The sequence below is a fragment of the Bos indicus genome, chromosome 16 (genome assembly GCF_029378745.1).
Source record: "Bos indicus isolate NIAB-ARS_2022 breed Sahiwal x Tharparkar chromosome 16, NIAB-ARS_B.indTharparkar_mat_pri_1.0, whole genome shotgun sequence".
Lineage (NCBI taxonomy): Eukaryota > Metazoa > Chordata > Mammalia > Artiodactyla > Bovidae > Bos > Bos indicus.
This window is the reverse complement of record NC_091775.1, coordinates 66801573-66818099: the sequence shown is the minus strand read 5'-3', so window position 1 is coordinate 66818099 and position 16527 is coordinate 66801573. Positions and strand designations below refer to the sequence as shown.

Here is a 16527-nt window from a genome sequence, read left to right as displayed (position 1 = left end):
ATACATAGTTGTATGTATGTGTCAGTGCCAATCTCCCAACACCCTCCCCCCATCCATCCACTGTGTGTGTGGGTGTGTGAGAGTGAAAGTCGCTCAGTTGTGTCTGACTCTTTGCAGCCCCATGGACTCTACAGTCCATGGAATTCTCCAGGCCAGAATACTGGAGTGGGTAACCTTTCCCTTCTCCGGAGATCTTTCCCTGGATCCATCCCCTGAAAGGATCCATCCCCTATCCCGTGGTAACCTTAAGTTTGTTGTCTTCATCTGGGATTCTACTTCTGTTTTGTAAATACGTTCATATAAACCCTTTAAATTGAATTAGCTGCCTCCTAGATTTTGCATTTCTAACAAGTTCTTAGGTGATGCTTCAAAAGAACTGTTGCTTCTGGTACCAAAGGGCAGGGCGTGCAAAGCAAAGGGCCCTTGACCTCCACCTCCTGAGAGGTGAGGAGGAAGGTTCCAGCTTCAGAGGTGTCCGGTCACCAGGGAAACTGTCCTCTGACCCCAAGGTGAAAATAAGAAGCCAGCGAAGAGAAGAAAAGTCCTTCCAGACCCGACATCCCCTCGAGCTCACCCGTGGAGCGAGGGCGGGAAGACAGCTCCGGGCCGGCCCACAGATCCTCAGAGGGCGCGGACCCGGAGGAGGCGCCCCGGCAGGCCGCGCCTCTCGGAGGAAGTTTGCCCTTTAATTGCACAGCCCAGATCGCCGTCGCACCAACTTCCAGGAGCTGGCAGCGGGCGCCGACGGGAGTGTCCGTCTCTCCCGCCCGGGCAGCCGCGGCGCTCCGCATCCTCCGGCACCGTCACCATGGGCGGCTCGGCCTCCAGCCAGCTGGACGAGAGCAAGTGCACCTACATCCGAGGTACGCCCGCCGGGGGTTTCCCGGGAGCGCGACGGGTCCGCCCGGAGCCTGGGCCAGGCTGGGCGCCCGGGCACAGGTCCGGGAGCGGGTAACCCGCGCGGTACCTGCCGCGCTCCCGCCCTCCACGGCCGGCTCAAGAGCTGCGGGCGCGGGGATGACCCGGGCGCACAGCCCCTCCCCAGCCAGGGGGGTCCCCCCGCCGGAGGCAGCTCGCCGGAGCGCTCTGGTCGGGGTGGGATGCGCGGGTCCAGGGCGCATAGGCTCGGGATGCTTCCGACGCGCCGCCGGACGGTTGGGAAACGCAGGTGCCGGCTGCGGAGAGGGGGACCACCCCCAGCCCCCCGCCCCCCCTCCCCCGTTTCCTCCGCTCTGTGGTTTTCCGTGTCTGTTCTGCACACCCCAACCCCCGTCCCCCGCGCAGCAACACCTCGGCCCCCCTGTACCTGGCATGGCACACAGTTCTGAGCCCTTTCTGAACTTGCCGAAAAGAGAACTGGGGGATATCCCTCGCTTCTAGAGATTTCCCTGGGGATTCCCGGCCTCTTGCGCTGAATTCCCCTCCTGGTGATATTGGCCAGGTTTTGCAAAACGCAGCGTCGGCCACAGCTTCCCTTGAACTTCATAATGTCACTTGCGGGATGGTTTCATCAGAGGCAGCAAGGCCAGTGTCATTCCTCTCCCAGGTTCCCTTCCCGGAGGGGAGGTGAGGGGCCGGGGGGCAGGCAGGCAAAAGAGGAACACGCGTGTTGTGTAACAGTGGCTGAAGTTGTACACGGAGAGAAACTCACTTGAGCGACTTTCAGGCAAACAGTGATACATTAGAGTGTGAGGCAGAAGAAAACAAAACCCAAACTGAGCTGAAACTGCAGGAAATCATGACTCTCTATCTCCTGGGTGAAATTGGCCTCTTTCTCTTCCCTACCCCACAAATCTTGCCAACAACCACTACCTAACAGTTGGTTAGCTCGTGAATTTGTGTTTTCTGGCTTTAGAAATACCTGCTAAACTAGTATTATACTCTAGGCTTTATCCTAATTCTGTTTAAAAAAAAATTAAGTTCTTTCTGATACCTCTTTCTGGCCCCTGAACCATTTCCTAAGAGGAAAGGATTTAGTTAGTGTGCTTATTCCGTATTTCCTTGCAGTTACCACAACGTTGAAAACCACTTAAAACGGATATCAAATCAGGGCACGTGAGAGCAACTTAATTGATTTTCCAGACTTCTGCTCTGCTGATCACCAACAGCCCATACTGTCAGGGAGCAAAATTTGGTCAAGTATTCCTTTGCTGTTTATTTAACATGTGGGAAAAGATGGATGATTTATTTATATTAGAAAACAAAGCTAAACTAAGTGTGCCTTAGTCTTACAAATTTGGCTACAGGCTTATTGTCGATATCAGTGTGTAGGGGACTGGAAGAACAATGTAATAGAACATTGTGAGAAGGGGCTTGCATTTAGTTATTAGCAAAATAGGTTTATGGCATTTATTTTATAAAACCGTATTTCATTGAAAAGCTTAGAAACACATAAAGTTGTAGCATGGCCATCTACAGTAATCGTTGGAAGTCCAGCCATATGAGGGGTTAACTTGCTTGAAGACTTCATGGTTACCACGGTTATTGCTGCTGATGTACTCATATGATAAGAAAATGTGTTACCTTTTTCATTCTGAAATCAAATTATTACACATACAAAAATATGAGATAGCTAGTGCACAGGAAGGGTTGGTAATAAATGTGTTCTGAATGCATTAAAACTATAACAGATTGTGTGACAGTCATTATATCCTCTAGTCTTGTTCTCTTATGTCTCCTCATTATTTGTTTGGGAGGGCACTTTCAAAATATGTAGGGGTGGAGGCAAGAGAAGAGTTAAAGTTAGAATACCTCCAGAGAAAATGAGAAGTCTCCTCATTTGAGAATACTGGTCTTGCCAAAAAGAGAAAACAGCACTGGAAAAATGCATGGTGTTGTGAATTGTTAGTGCATGACCAAAAGAAGGTCATGAGGCTGTGATTTCCTGACAGTTTTTAAGCCCCAGATCCCTGAAAAAAAACCATAACCCTGTCTTCACTGCTTTGCCCATCCTTCAGCCCATAAATATTCTCAGGCTTTTATTTAATCGTAAGCAGAACAATTGAAGATATGACGGTAAAGTTTAAACACAATTTTATGACCTGTTTCTCATAAAGTAGCTGCCAGTGAAATAGTATGGATTTGAAAGCTCCTGTAGCTGAGACAATAACTTTTCTTCAAGCTTAATAAACTTTGCCAACATGGAGGACAACTAGTCAATACATTTGCAGTGAATTTTGTTAACTTAATCTTGTACGTGTTGAGAGCAGCTGTATTTTAGTAGGCTGATGATTCTGAATCAGCACTGGCTTTTCGGCCAATCATTTAACAGCTACCATCTGGTTCGTGTGCCTCAAAACGTTGTGTTAATAGTGATCTCTGTCACACGGATATTTCAAAAGTAATTTCTTTCTTAGGATTTAGTCAATCTCTAGGTAGTGATGTCAGAAGTGTTAAAGGTATTACTTTGTCTCTAAAGATGTTAGTTTTGAAAATCACTGACTGGCTCATGTTTCTTAAGGACAGAATACATTTTGAGGATAGGGTCTAAAAGTCTTTGAGTAACGTCCCTTGATAAAATGATGCAATTCATAAATAATACTAAGATCAGTTTGTAATCACATGGGTGGTGTCATCTGTTAGCCTTCAGAAATGCTTTTTAGTAGTGACCTAAAAGGATTTTTCTTTAAGGAAAAAGAAAGCTCATATAATGCAGGCATCAGTGGTCATTTTAGGGCACTTTTGTCTTTTTCTGACTTGTTTTCTTTTCCTTTCAAGCTTTTAGTATGCCTAGAAGTGAACTACAGCTCCAAAAACAGTGTTTTCCTGTTAAGGCAATAATTTTGTTTCCTTAAAAAAAGTGCCGTTGAATTGTTGATGAATCAAAAGAAAACAAACTTGAAAACTCTCCCACATATGTCCCGTGGAGGGCCAGAAAAGCACTGGAAATTCAGTGCTGTAGCTGAGAATTGATGGCTACGTGGGTTCTTGGTGGGGGTGGGAGAATACTGGAGGACACTTCCAGGCCTGGCAGCAGCAGTCAGGAAAACTGTGCTTTTCCTAGACTTACTATTGCATCGTCAGCCACACTGAACCTGTAAAGTGGCTTCTGAAATGCTCATAAGGGATCTGATGCTTATAAAGTAAGAAGCGAGTTTCAACTTAAAAACAACATGTATTTCTCTCAGGGAAATTTTCTCCTATTTATACCATAAGGGCTAACTCAGCTGAAATGGGAAATTCATGCTGATTGTAGTGTCTGGAGTGAAAAGTCTGCCTAGACCAGGTGCATGGACACTAGGAAGTTTGTGGTCTACGCAACCTAGATGTGTAGTTATTAGTCTACACACTGCTTTTTCTTCACTTGTAATTTGTTGGTAGGAGATGGGTATGAGAACTGGTCTGATTTTAGAGACCAGTTTATCTCTAGTAATAGTACAGCTGACCCTTGAACAACATGAAGGTTAAGGGTGCAGACCCTCTGTGCTGTTGAAAATCTGCGTATAACTTATGCTGCTGCTGCTAAGTCGCTTACGTCGTGTCTGACTCTGTGCGAACTGCAGCCTTCCAGGCTCCTCCATCCATGGGATTTTCCAGGCAAGAGTACTGGAGTGGGGTGCCATTGCCTTCTCCAGCGTATAACTTATAGTAGGTCCTTAATAACTGCGTTTCCTCACTGAGCATGGGTCCACATCCCTAGATTCAGTCAACTGTGGATTGTGTGGTGCTATAGTATTTACTATTGAAAAAGATAAGTGGACCCACAGAGTTCAAACCTGTGTTGTTCAAAGGTCAACTGTATGGAACTTTAGGATACAGAGTGTGGTAGACACTGTTAGATGCCACCCCAACATCCTTTCCCCATTCCTCTTTAATAACAGAGCCCCACTTTTGTTAGGGTACTGAACCTCTGTGCAGCCCTCTGTTTCAGAGAGGTTAGCCCCACTTATGGCTTCTGAGAGGTGGGTGCTGATGGGTCCCTGCCTATCATGGTGGTGTCTTCTTGTCAGTGACTGCAGTTGACCCTTGAACAACGTGGGTTTGAACTCATGGGTAAGATATGTTTTCCATAGTAAATGCTACAGTACTACATGATTCACAGTTGGTTGAATCTGAACATGTGGAACCAGAGATATGGAGGAACTGCTGTTACCAAGGAATGCATATATGCAGGGCCAACTGTGTGGAGGGTGGGTACCACTCACACCCATCCCCCCGACCACCATGATGTTCAAGGGTCAGCTGTGTACAAAGCATGGGATTGTGATGAAATCTGGCCACTGAGATTTGAAGGGAACTTTGCCAGCTGCTTCTAAGAAAATTTTCTTCCCTTTTCAAAAGGGGACAGAGGGAAGAGATACATCCTTCCTCCTCTTCTTTTGGATTTTGTTGCATCTGAAATATGATGCCTAGAACTGCTGTTTTTGTCTTGAGGAGCAGGAAGGGAGCTAGCTTAAGACAGAGGCGACACATGGAGCTGTGCCAGGCCGAGGCAGCCTCAGAGAGGAGAAGTTGGAGCCCAACAAACCTCACTGACTGCCTGCCCTACTTTTGGGTACTTCTTGTTATGAGAGATACAGGTTGGGCTGGTAGAGACTGCTAGTTATCCCCTAATATAATACTCTCTTGCTTTTTAAAATGATGGAAGCTCCAAGTATTAGCTGGCCACATGAACTCCTAGAATAAAGACACCTAGTTGGAGTCTCCTTTGCAACTAGATAGGGTCGTGTAGCTGAGTTCTGGCTAATGGGATGTAGATAGAAGTGTTGTATGTCATCCCCAGAAAGTGATCTTAAAAGTAAAGGGTGTGCCTTTCTTTCTGTTGTCCTCCATACTGCTGGCTAGATTGTGAACACAACTGGAGAAGCCATCTTGGACTATGGGGTGTTCTTTAAGAAGGAATTCATGCAAAATGAAGTGGACAAAAGGAGCCCAGGTCCTGAGGATTTCATGTAGTAGAACTTCCATACCAGCCTTGGACTACTTACCTCTGGACTGTAATAAGGAAGAGAGAAACTTCTGTTTTACTTAAGCCAGTGTTCCCTGTGCCATTACTGTTACTCACAGTCAAACTCTAACTAATATAACTGTTTTCTGTTATGGCCCAAAGCATATTAGCCAGTACACTAAGTGTAGCGCTTTCCTAGATCCCCTGTAAGAAAAATTAATCCGAATAAAGTAGGAAGTGGGTAAGAATTATTGCATAAGTATTTGTCTCAGTCCTAATTTGTAGAAATGAATGAGTTCGCCTAAGAAGTGAGGAATTGCAGTGCCTCAGGTGGAAATAGCAGGGATGGGAGAAAAGAAGAAGACCCAGTATAAATAATGCAAAAATGTGTATTGATTATATACATCTAAATTATATCTTAATTTTAAAAATACCAGTCTACTAATGAGGTGACTGAACTGAATGAAGCTAGCAGGAGTTTTGCATTAGGAAAACTATTGCAGATTGGGAATTTCTGGTGGCAACTATTACTTTCTGCTACCTTTAGTCTTTGTGAATGGAAATCAAGACTTTAAGAATTTAATGTGAATTGAGTTTCCTAATCTAATAAATCTCATTAAAAATAAGGACACTTGGCTCAGACAAACCAACATTTTCTCCTGTACTTGTGGAAGAAAGAGTGGTCTTCCCTCTTGAGTCCCAGTTCATGCTTTGAGGAATTCATAGAGTCAGATGCTAAATCAAGATCTGGTCTTGATGAAACACATTTTTCTCCTGTGGACATTTGCTATGAGAGAACCACTTCCTCAAGAGTGCTTTAGTAATAGAAACTCCTAGAATGACGATAATGATTTTAAAATTTTATTTATTTATTTATTTTTTATAATAGTACCTCCTACGATGCCCATAGTGATTTTCATTTATTTATCTTCCTGTGAACTATTGAACTGATTGTGGTTGTACTCTGTTATTCTTTGGGGTTATTATCTGAACGGGATTCCCAGATAAGAAGTGCAATAGCAGGAGCGCGATTTGTGACAGTAGTTTCTAATTCAATCAAAGTAAATGGACTGTGAATGTTTTACAAAATATGTGCTGTATGACAGTGAATTTTGATCCCTTAACCAGAAATTTTATTTTATTTTCTTTTGTCAGTGAAGCTAGCTAACACCATTTTAAGAAAAAAGATACCTACAACAATTTGCCTTGTGAAATGGAAAATGAAGTCAGAGGTGAGGATAATAATGAAAAGGAAGACAAGAGAACAAAAGAGCACAATTCATCTGCTACAATCTGTTTTAAAGCTCTTTAGTAAAATGTGACACGAGGGCTAAAATTCTAACAGTTCCAAACTAAAACACACACACACACACACACACACACACACACACACACACACACACAATCCCAAATGTAATACACATTTTCTCCTTTGAAGCTGGAAAACTCATTTTAAAAAGAGACCAGCAAGTTGCTGCCAGTAAGAAAATGCAAGCCAGTTTATAAAAGTGCCTCTTTTTTTTGTACTATATGTTTTTTCTCACAGGAGTGAAGAAAAGATTTATATATGAAAGAAATTAATTCGGTTTTACAAATCGCAAGATCTAAGATCCAAAGAAGTTTATATTTCTCTGCTTGATGTGTTTGGATGTTGCTGTGGATAGATTAGAATAAATCAAAAGTTTTAAACTAGAAGCCTTGAGTGCTTTTAAAAAAGTCCATAGTCTAAAAATAAATAAATAAAAAGTCCACAGTCCAAAGGAATTTTGGAAGAGGAATAAAGGTCTCTATGCCAAACCATGGGGATTTTTTTTCTTTTTCTTAAAACCATTTTAATTTAAAAATAAAACATAGGCTCCAAAACCATGTAAACAAATGCATAGCTTAGAGCATCATCACAAGGTGAATATCCTGTAGCCATCACCCAGGTTAAGAAATGGAAAGAGCTTCAGTAGGCATCCCAGAAGCCTCCCCTCTGTAATCTCAAAACAAAACAAACAAACAAAAAAACCAAAAAAAAACTACTCCCAGAGATTGTTGTTCAGCCCTAAAGATACTGGTCTCGCCAACAGGGTCCTGAATTTTAAAACGCTAGGTCAGTATGTAAAATAGATAGCTAGTGGGAAGCTGGTGTATAACACAGGGAGCCCAGCCTGGTGCTCTGTGACGACCTAGAGGGATAGGACGGGGTGGGGAGGAGGGAGGCTCAAGAGTGAGGGAATATATGTGTATAGTTATGACTGATTCGTGTTGTTGTACAGCAGAAACCAACACAACGTGACTCTGTACAGCAATTATCTTCAAATTAAAAAGAAAAATGAAGTCATTCCCCATGGTCAGATTCTCCATCCTAATTACAGCTGCCTCATGGATTGACAGCTGACTGTTGACAGCACAGTTCCTTCAACAGAAGAAAAATCAAGATTGATTTTTGAGGAGGGTAGACAAAATTGTTTTATTATTATTATTTTTTATGTTACTCATCTGAGAGACAAATGAAAATAATAGATCTCGTGATTGAAAATACTATTTAAAAGTTTCCAAATTGTGGAACAGAGAATTATTCTCCTTTATGGTCTAAGGATATATTCTGCCCCTAGTGCCAAATAAAATTGAATACAACTAGCTAGTTTTTCTTTACTAAAAAAATAAAGTACTAGGTCAGAGTTTGCATGAAAGCAAAGACAAGAGCTTATTATGGCTTAGCCTTGGAACAGCACAGTATTACGCTGCCATATTCTATTGGTTAAAGCAAATCTCAGGGCCAGTTCAGATGTAAGAGGAAGGAACTCCACAAAGTCATGAACACCATGAGTTGTGATTCCTTAGGGGCTGCCAATATAACAAACGACCATACTAGGCATCCTAGATGGTATAGTAATGACTTCCTGACATTTCCTATGGTTTTATCACCCAACAATGTATTTTTAAACACTATAGTTTAGTCTTGCCCATTACAAAAATCTGTCTTTAATCTGCAGGTTTCCCTTACGTCTCTAATCTTTACTTGCAAATAATGTATTGACAGATCTGGACTATTGGACATGTAGTTTTCCCACAGTCTGGAAATTGTTCATGGTGCCGTTCCACACATTTCTCCTATATTTTCTGCAGATTGACAGAGGGATATTGAGATGTGATCAGGTTGAGAATTAATACTTTTGTCAAGGCTATAGGTGGTGCTGTGTTCTTCATTTGGAGGCGCCTAACATTTGGTTGTCTCTTTTGGTGATGTTAGCAGACTCAGCTGGTAAAGAATCTGCCTGCAGTGCAGGAGACCCTGGTTCGATTCTTGGGTCAGGAAGATCTGCTGGAGAAGGGAAAGGCTACCCACTCCGGTGTTCTTGGACTTCCCTTCTGGTTCAGTGGGTAAAGAATCTACCCGCAATGCGGGAGACCTGTGTTTGATCCCTGGGTTGGGAAGATCCCCTGGAGAAGGGAAAGGCTACCTCCTGCAGTATTCTGGCCTGGAGAATTCCATGGACTGTATAGTCCATGGGGTTGAACACAACTAAGTCACTTTCATTTTCACTTGGCAGTTATTGATGCTCATTGCTGAGACCCATTGATATCTCTGGAATCGAAGAATGGTGATATTCTAATTATGTCATTTTGTTTTCATTTATTAGATTGACCAACTTTATGTAGCGCTACTTTCCTTATTTACTATTTGGTGACCTCAAATGATAGTTCACATAGGAAAGGCAGAATAAAGAACTTTACCATTTCATTTTATTTAACAATTTTCAAAATAATTTTAGGTTTCCTATCGTCCTCTGAAGATTATTAATTAATTTAAAAAATATTATTAACTCATGAGCTTGTTGTAATTCTTATGCTTACTAAAAATTCTTATCCTTATTGAAAATTCCCATCATGGACAATGAAAGCCTTTTCAAGTTGGCTCCTGAGTCCTTTTGAAATTACCCTCCTAGTGTTTGATAGCTTTCTTCTGGTAGGTCAAAATGTCCTTGGTTCATCATGTATATTTCCTATCCCATACTTGCAATAAGCAATGTCTAAAAGAATCCCTGATTTCTCTTAGGGGAAAGTGGTATTTAAGAAGACAGTTGGGCCTGGGAAGGCCAACTGGGTTAGCGGTTGTTTCTGGACCATTTTAATAGAACAATGAAAAAAACTTTGTATGTCCTACATTATATTTTTGTCTCCTTTTTCTTGGTTCTCAAAGTCACAATAGATAATGGAATTAAATACCTTCAAATTCTGCATTATCCCACTTAATACATGCAACTGTATGAGACAATAATGTGACTATTACCACCATCAATTATTGCAGAAAACTGTTGAACAAATGTTTTAAGAATTCATAGGGAGGCACAAGAGGGAGGTGATAGATGTATAATTACGGCTGATTTGCATTGTTGTATGGCAGAAACCAACACAACATTGTAAAGCAATTTTTCTCCAATTAAAAAATAAATTGAAAAGAAGAATTAGTAAGTTTTATACATGCCATCACAATTCTCCAATTTTATTTTATGATTTTGCTGTGTCAGAACATATAACCATTACATTATATTCTTTTTTCTTATTTACTTCTTGTTTTCCAAGTAAATGTTACTTAATTCATCACTCCTTATGCTGATGTCTCTTTGGTATTTGAAGCTCATTATCTAGTAGATTTCTCAAGTAGAGCTCACTGGAATGTAAAGAAGCATGAAGATAGGAATAATTTAGTGGCTCTGTGATATCATCAAAAGTCAGCTTATTTTTGTCTTTCTGCTCTCTGTGGGTTAGCACTCCTACTGTTGAAAGATGACTAGAGTAGCGAGAGATACCACATTCTTAAGTAAAGCAATGTCCCAGAGGCAGAGAATAGGACTATCTATTCTTTTAGTCTCTTTATAAGAGCAAACTTTCTCCAGCTTCTCATAGCAGACTTCCCTTGACATGTGACCCACTGATCAGAATTGGGTCACACATTCTTTCCTAAGCCATCACTAGCAATAGTATGGAATTATCATGATTTTGTTAGACTGATCCAGAATCAGCCCTGGCTTCGGCCAGGCCCTGTCTTCTCTGAAGCCTGTGGCTATTGCGACACCTGAACAAAATCAGGCTGACTTGTCAAGGAAGAAGCATGAATGGCTATTATGTGGTAAGTAAGCAACATTACAAGTTTTTATAAATGTTATGAATGGAATAGAAAGTGTAGTGAGATTGGAAAACTGATGGTAGGGCAAGGAGATGAGATACTCTGAAGATACAGTGCTCAGCAGGATAAGGAAGAATATTTTAAGCATAGAAAACAGTGTATAGAAAGGCAAGGAGAAAAAGAAACTTGAGCAAACTGAAGAAAGGGTGGCATGGGTGGAGTGTAGTGAGCAAGTGAGAGAGTGTTTGGTGGAGGGGATCCTCATTACCAACCAACATTTTAATAAAATGTGTTTGCTAGTTTTTTAATGCCTATCACTGACTTTCACCTTCATGAGAGCAGAGTCTTTGTTTTGAGAGATCAGTGTCTGATACGTGGTTTGTTACCAGTAAATATTTGCTTAATAAATGAATGAAAGGAGAAAAAAATTTAAACTATAGTGAATATCCTAAAAAATAAGAGAAGTATCGAGTTTGGAAAACAAGTTCAGGTTGCAAGACAATGCAAGAAATGATGATAGTAGAATAAGAAATATCTTTGGAAATTAAAAATCTAATGATCAAGAAATTTAGAAATCCAGTTGTTGCTTTGGAAAACAAAGTTGAGAAAGTCTTGTAAAAATAGAACAAAAAAATCAAAAGATAGGAAATAGAAGAGGCAATGTTAAAAAATATTTAAAAATTAAAGAATCAATTCAAAAAGTTCAATGTCTGACTCTGAAGTTCTCGGAAATAGAGAACAAAGAAAATGAAGAGGAGAAAATTAGCGGAGAAGTAATATAAGACCATTTTCTAGAACAGATGATCACGTGTATCTGATTTTATAGAGTCAAACAGTTCCTGGAGGTCATCCAGAGCTAGAAATAGTTTACATCCCCATCATCCCAAATAGAAGGACATTAGAAAAACAACAACAGCAACAAAATATAAGAGAAAGATCTTGTAATACATAGAGCATTGTGTGGAGTCCTCAGTAGAGTGTGTGTGTGTGTGTGTGTGTGTGTGTGTGTGTGTGTTAGTCGTTTAGTCGTGTCCGACTTTCTGTGACCCCCATGAACTATAGCCCACCAGGATCCTCTGCCCATGGGAATTCTCCAGGCAAGAATACTGGAGTGGGTTGCCATTTCCTTCTCCAAGTTGTAAGTAGTAGTGAACAGAAATTAACTTTAAACTCTAATACTGGTCTGAACCTGCTCTAATAAAAAAAAAATGTGAAAGCAAACCTCAAAAGGATCAAACTGATCTTATGTAACTTAACTGCATGCCCGAACAAAGTCCAATATTCCTTATAGGAATACAGTAAAATATATATTCAACAATGTAAAATTCATAATACCCAGCATCTGATAAAAAATTACCAGGCAAATGAAAAAACAGGAAAAGATCATAACTCAAAGGGGAAAAAAATTATCAATAGAAACAGATTTAGGAATTACAGACATGATGAAATCAGCAGACAATGGTGTTAAGACAGTTTTTTATAAATATGTTCCATGTGCTAAAGTAGAGGAAAATATGAACACAATGAGGAGAGAAATGGAACACAGAAATAATTCTTGTCTCCAGGTCTCTAGGAAAGAGCAATATGAATACTGCGTTTTTGGGTCTGTTGGAACAGCTGTTGGAGAATGTAGTTGTACTACCTGCTACCAACATTCTCAGTAGGTTTGGGAGAGGAGTGGAGCAGATCTTCATGAAGAATTGCTGAGATGGGGCTGGTCTGGGGCCAGGACAGATGAGCAGGATTGACTGAGAAATGAAAGGAAACTGTGGATGTTCTTTCAAAAAGGCCATAGTTAGTGCTGTCTTGTGCCATTACCTTGGGGGCTCACACAGGACAACTGACAGTTTCTAGGATTAGCTTAAGAATTCAGAAGTTTTCCCAATTTGGATTGAAGATGCTTGTTTTTAAAATTATTTCCTATGCAGGTCATGCTGAGTGAGTTAGATAGGTATGTCTGAATGATTTGTCTGTGCTCAGTTGCTTCATTTGTGTCCGATTCTTTGCAACTCCACGACTGTAGCCTCTGTCCATGGGATTCTCCAGGCAAGAATGCTGGAGTGGGTTGCCATTGCCTCCTCCAGGGGATCTTCCCAACCCAGGGATCGAATCTGCATCTCCTGTGTCTCCTGCCTTGCAAGTGGATTCTTTTACTGCTGAGCCACCGGGGAAGCCTGAATAATGGTCTAAACAAAACAGACATAGTTAGAATAAAGGTAAATTTCACTCACAACGTTAATAATATTGTGCAATATCTGGAGTAAGTGATCACACTAGTCAATCCTAAAGGAAATTGGTCCTTAATATTCATTGGAAGGACTGATACTGAAGCTGAAGCTTCAGTACTTTGGCCACCTGATGAGAAGAACTGACTCTTGGAAAAGATCCTGATGGTGGGAAAGGTTGAAGGCAGGAGAAGGGGACAGAGGATGAGATGGTTGGATGACATCACCAACTTAATGGACATGAGTTTGAGCAAGTTTCGGGAGTTGGTGATGGACAGGGAAGCCTGATGTGCTACAGTCCACGGGGTCGCAAAGAGTGGGACACGATTGAGGGACTGAATTGAATATCTGGAGTATAAATATTTCCAACTGTTTCATTGTAAAGAGGGATTAAATTAGTCTTTAATTGAAATGTACTTGGTGGTAAAGAATCTGCCTGCCAATGTAGGAGATGCAGGTTTGATCCCTAGCTCAGGAAGATCCCTTGGAGAAGGACATGGCAACCCACTCCAGTAATTTTGCCTGGGAGATCCCATGGACAGAGGAGCCTGGCGGGCTACAGTCTATGGAGATGCAAAGAGCTGGACATGACTGAGTGACTAACCAACAACAACAATTTAGATTTAAAGCAGCTAAGAATTTTGGAGCATAAATAAGACCTGTGCATTCAATTGGGATATCAATTCTTAACTAAAAATGATAACTCCTGGCCTGAGGAGTGATAATAATGATAACAGCAACATTAAACACTAATGTGTATTGAGTGTCTGCTCTTTGACAGGCAAGTGAATTTCTCAGAGAATAAGCAGCAGAATATCAAATGTTCTTCTAGAAACTGCAGTCCTGGTCCACATAGCTTTTTCTTGTCCACATAGCTCCTTTCTGATGAAAAGGAGCATGAGCTTGAACAGTGAGTTATTCACTTTATTTATTTATGGTTTTATTTTTATTTAGTTGTTTATTTTTGATTGTGCTGGGTCTTCATTGCTGTGCAGACTTTTCTCTGGTTGTGGTGATAGGGGGCTACTCTCTGGTTATGGTGCAAGGGCTTCTCATTGTGGTGGCTTCTCCTGTTGCAGAGCTCAGGCTCTAGCACTCTTGGGCTTCAGCAGTTGTAGTACTTAGGCTCAGTAGTTAATGCCTCCCAGGCTCTAGAGCACAGGCTCAGTGATCGTGGCACACGGGCTTAGTTACTCTTCAGCAAGTGGGATCTTCCTGGACCAGGGATTGAACCCGTGTCTCCTTCACTGGCAGGTGGCTTCTACCACTGAGCCACCAAGGAAGCCCAACTTATTTATTTTAAAATGAGATCGAAACCTTTACTAAACCCTTGATTCCATAGCTTAATTCTAAATGATTTGACTATATTTTGAAGTGAATATTTTCAGTAGGTGAGATTTTACGTAGCTTAATCCAGAAAGTAAAATCTGTCTGCATGTTAGCAGACATAATAGGGAATTTATAAATAAGCGAAAGCAGCATAGTAGGTCACTTTAACTTTAATAAAATGGTCCCTTTAAACAGCTTCTTCATTATAAAATAAAATATATTTGGAAAATAAGACACAAAAGACTCATAAAAGAAGATTTTAAATTAGAAAAACAAGCATGATAATCTCCTGAGGATTTGTGGAGTCTGAGGCTGGATTCTCTGTGCGTTTTGGGTCTGATAACTGGCTGAGCTCCGTTCCTCGGGTGTAAAATGGGGACAGCAGTAATGCTCAGTGAAATAAAAGGAGTTCAGACAAGAAGTTCATGTAATTCTGGGATTTCCCCGTCCAACTGTCAATTTGTTTTTACTATCAGAAACAGTATCAGGCTTTCCCAGAGTAAATAATTGGCTTCCAGACACTGCTGAATAATACCTATCTCACACATTTGTTCTGTAGACTAATTAATGTCTCAGAGTGTTTAAACACAATGCCTCTACAGAAGCAATGGCATTATAATTTGTTGGGACACTCTAGTATTGTAATTAGTACTAATTAGATTCTTTTCAACAGCTTGTGGAATGTACAAATTGCTGAACCTAAGGTATTCTGCTTTATTTATTCATTATGAAAAAGTCAGACACGATGGTTTAAATAGGAGCCTTCCAGCAATTATTCTCAAGATTCTGCATACATCCTTCCCCTCCAGCCAGGGGATGTCAATAGCAAGACACCTTTCTAGGAACTGTTAGGGGGAGAGCAGTTCCAACGACAGGCCAGGAGTCAGTTCACACTGGCTCAAGCCCGAGTCCGGGCAACCCTTCTAATTCAGAGTTCAGTGCCATTGTATTGGTAGTTGAAAATCAGCCATGGTAGGTCTTTTTTTTTGTTTTTTTTTGAGACTCAGTTTACCAGCACATCATTGCCAGTGCCTGTCTCTTCAGTGCATGGAATCTGGTTGCAGTTGTAACCAACTGGCATTGGCCTGAAGCCACATTTCAATGTACACTACAGTGGCCTAATTGCTGAGTTCTCCTCACATATCAGTGACTTGACATGATAATGATTTATTTCTCACTCATTACACAATCCAATATGATTCAGTGTGGGATAGAGAAGGGTGTTAGGGTCATTCGAGGACCCAGACTCTCTCCCTTTAGTGTGTTGCCCATGGAGTCTTTTGGCAGTCTGTTGAAATCTGTGGACCTCCTTCTCATAGTAACATTTTTAAATTTAAAAAAAATACATAGGCTTACAAGAGAAACCAATTTTATTGAAACACAGATACCAAAATATATTAAAAACCTGTGACATAATAATATATGTGTCTCTTTATTAATGCATTCAATGATAAGGTCCCGTGGAGGGTCTGATAACCACTGTCACATTGATGAAGTGCTATTGTATGATGTGCAGTTAATGAAATGCGCCAGGAAGAATGTGTGATCTCTGGCGAGGGTGAGGTCACAAGCTCTGTTAAATTCTACTGTGGTTTGCCTACATTCATAATTGAAGGAAATGATGAATTCGTGTTGGAAGTTAATAAAAGTAAAGATGTTATTTCCCCCCATTCCACTTTTGGACTCCCTGAATTCTATCCGAAGATCCCATAAAGATCATAGACCCCAGATTAGGAACCCCTGATCTAGTGACTTCTCTATTCTTATGACCACAGAGACCTTAACTAAACACACTGCGTATGTCTGTATATAAGAGAAAAGAGACGGTGTTGAATTAGGGGCAAACATTTTATTGACTAGGCCTGGAGGTGGCATACATCATTTCTGTCCAACCCTTGAATTTCCACGTGACACAGCTTCCTTCTGTATCCTTCTATTTGTCAGTTACCATAAAAACTCCTATCACTTTG

At 41.0% G+C, this 16527-nt stretch overlaps 1 protein-coding gene across 1 annotated transcript in view; it reads left to right on the top strand.

Annotated features, from left to right (window-relative positions):
- Positions 1-515: 515 nt before the first annotated feature.
- Positions 516-16527, top strand: part of NIBAN1 (niban apoptosis regulator 1) — a 183783-nt gene continuing 167771 nt past the window's right edge. The window contains exon 1 of the mRNA XM_019976440.2: positions 516-863. Within this exon, the coding sequence (XP_019831999.2) occupies positions 809-863 (55 nt within the window). The 5' untranslated portion in view covers positions 516-808. The remainder of the gene's footprint in view (positions 864-16527) is intronic.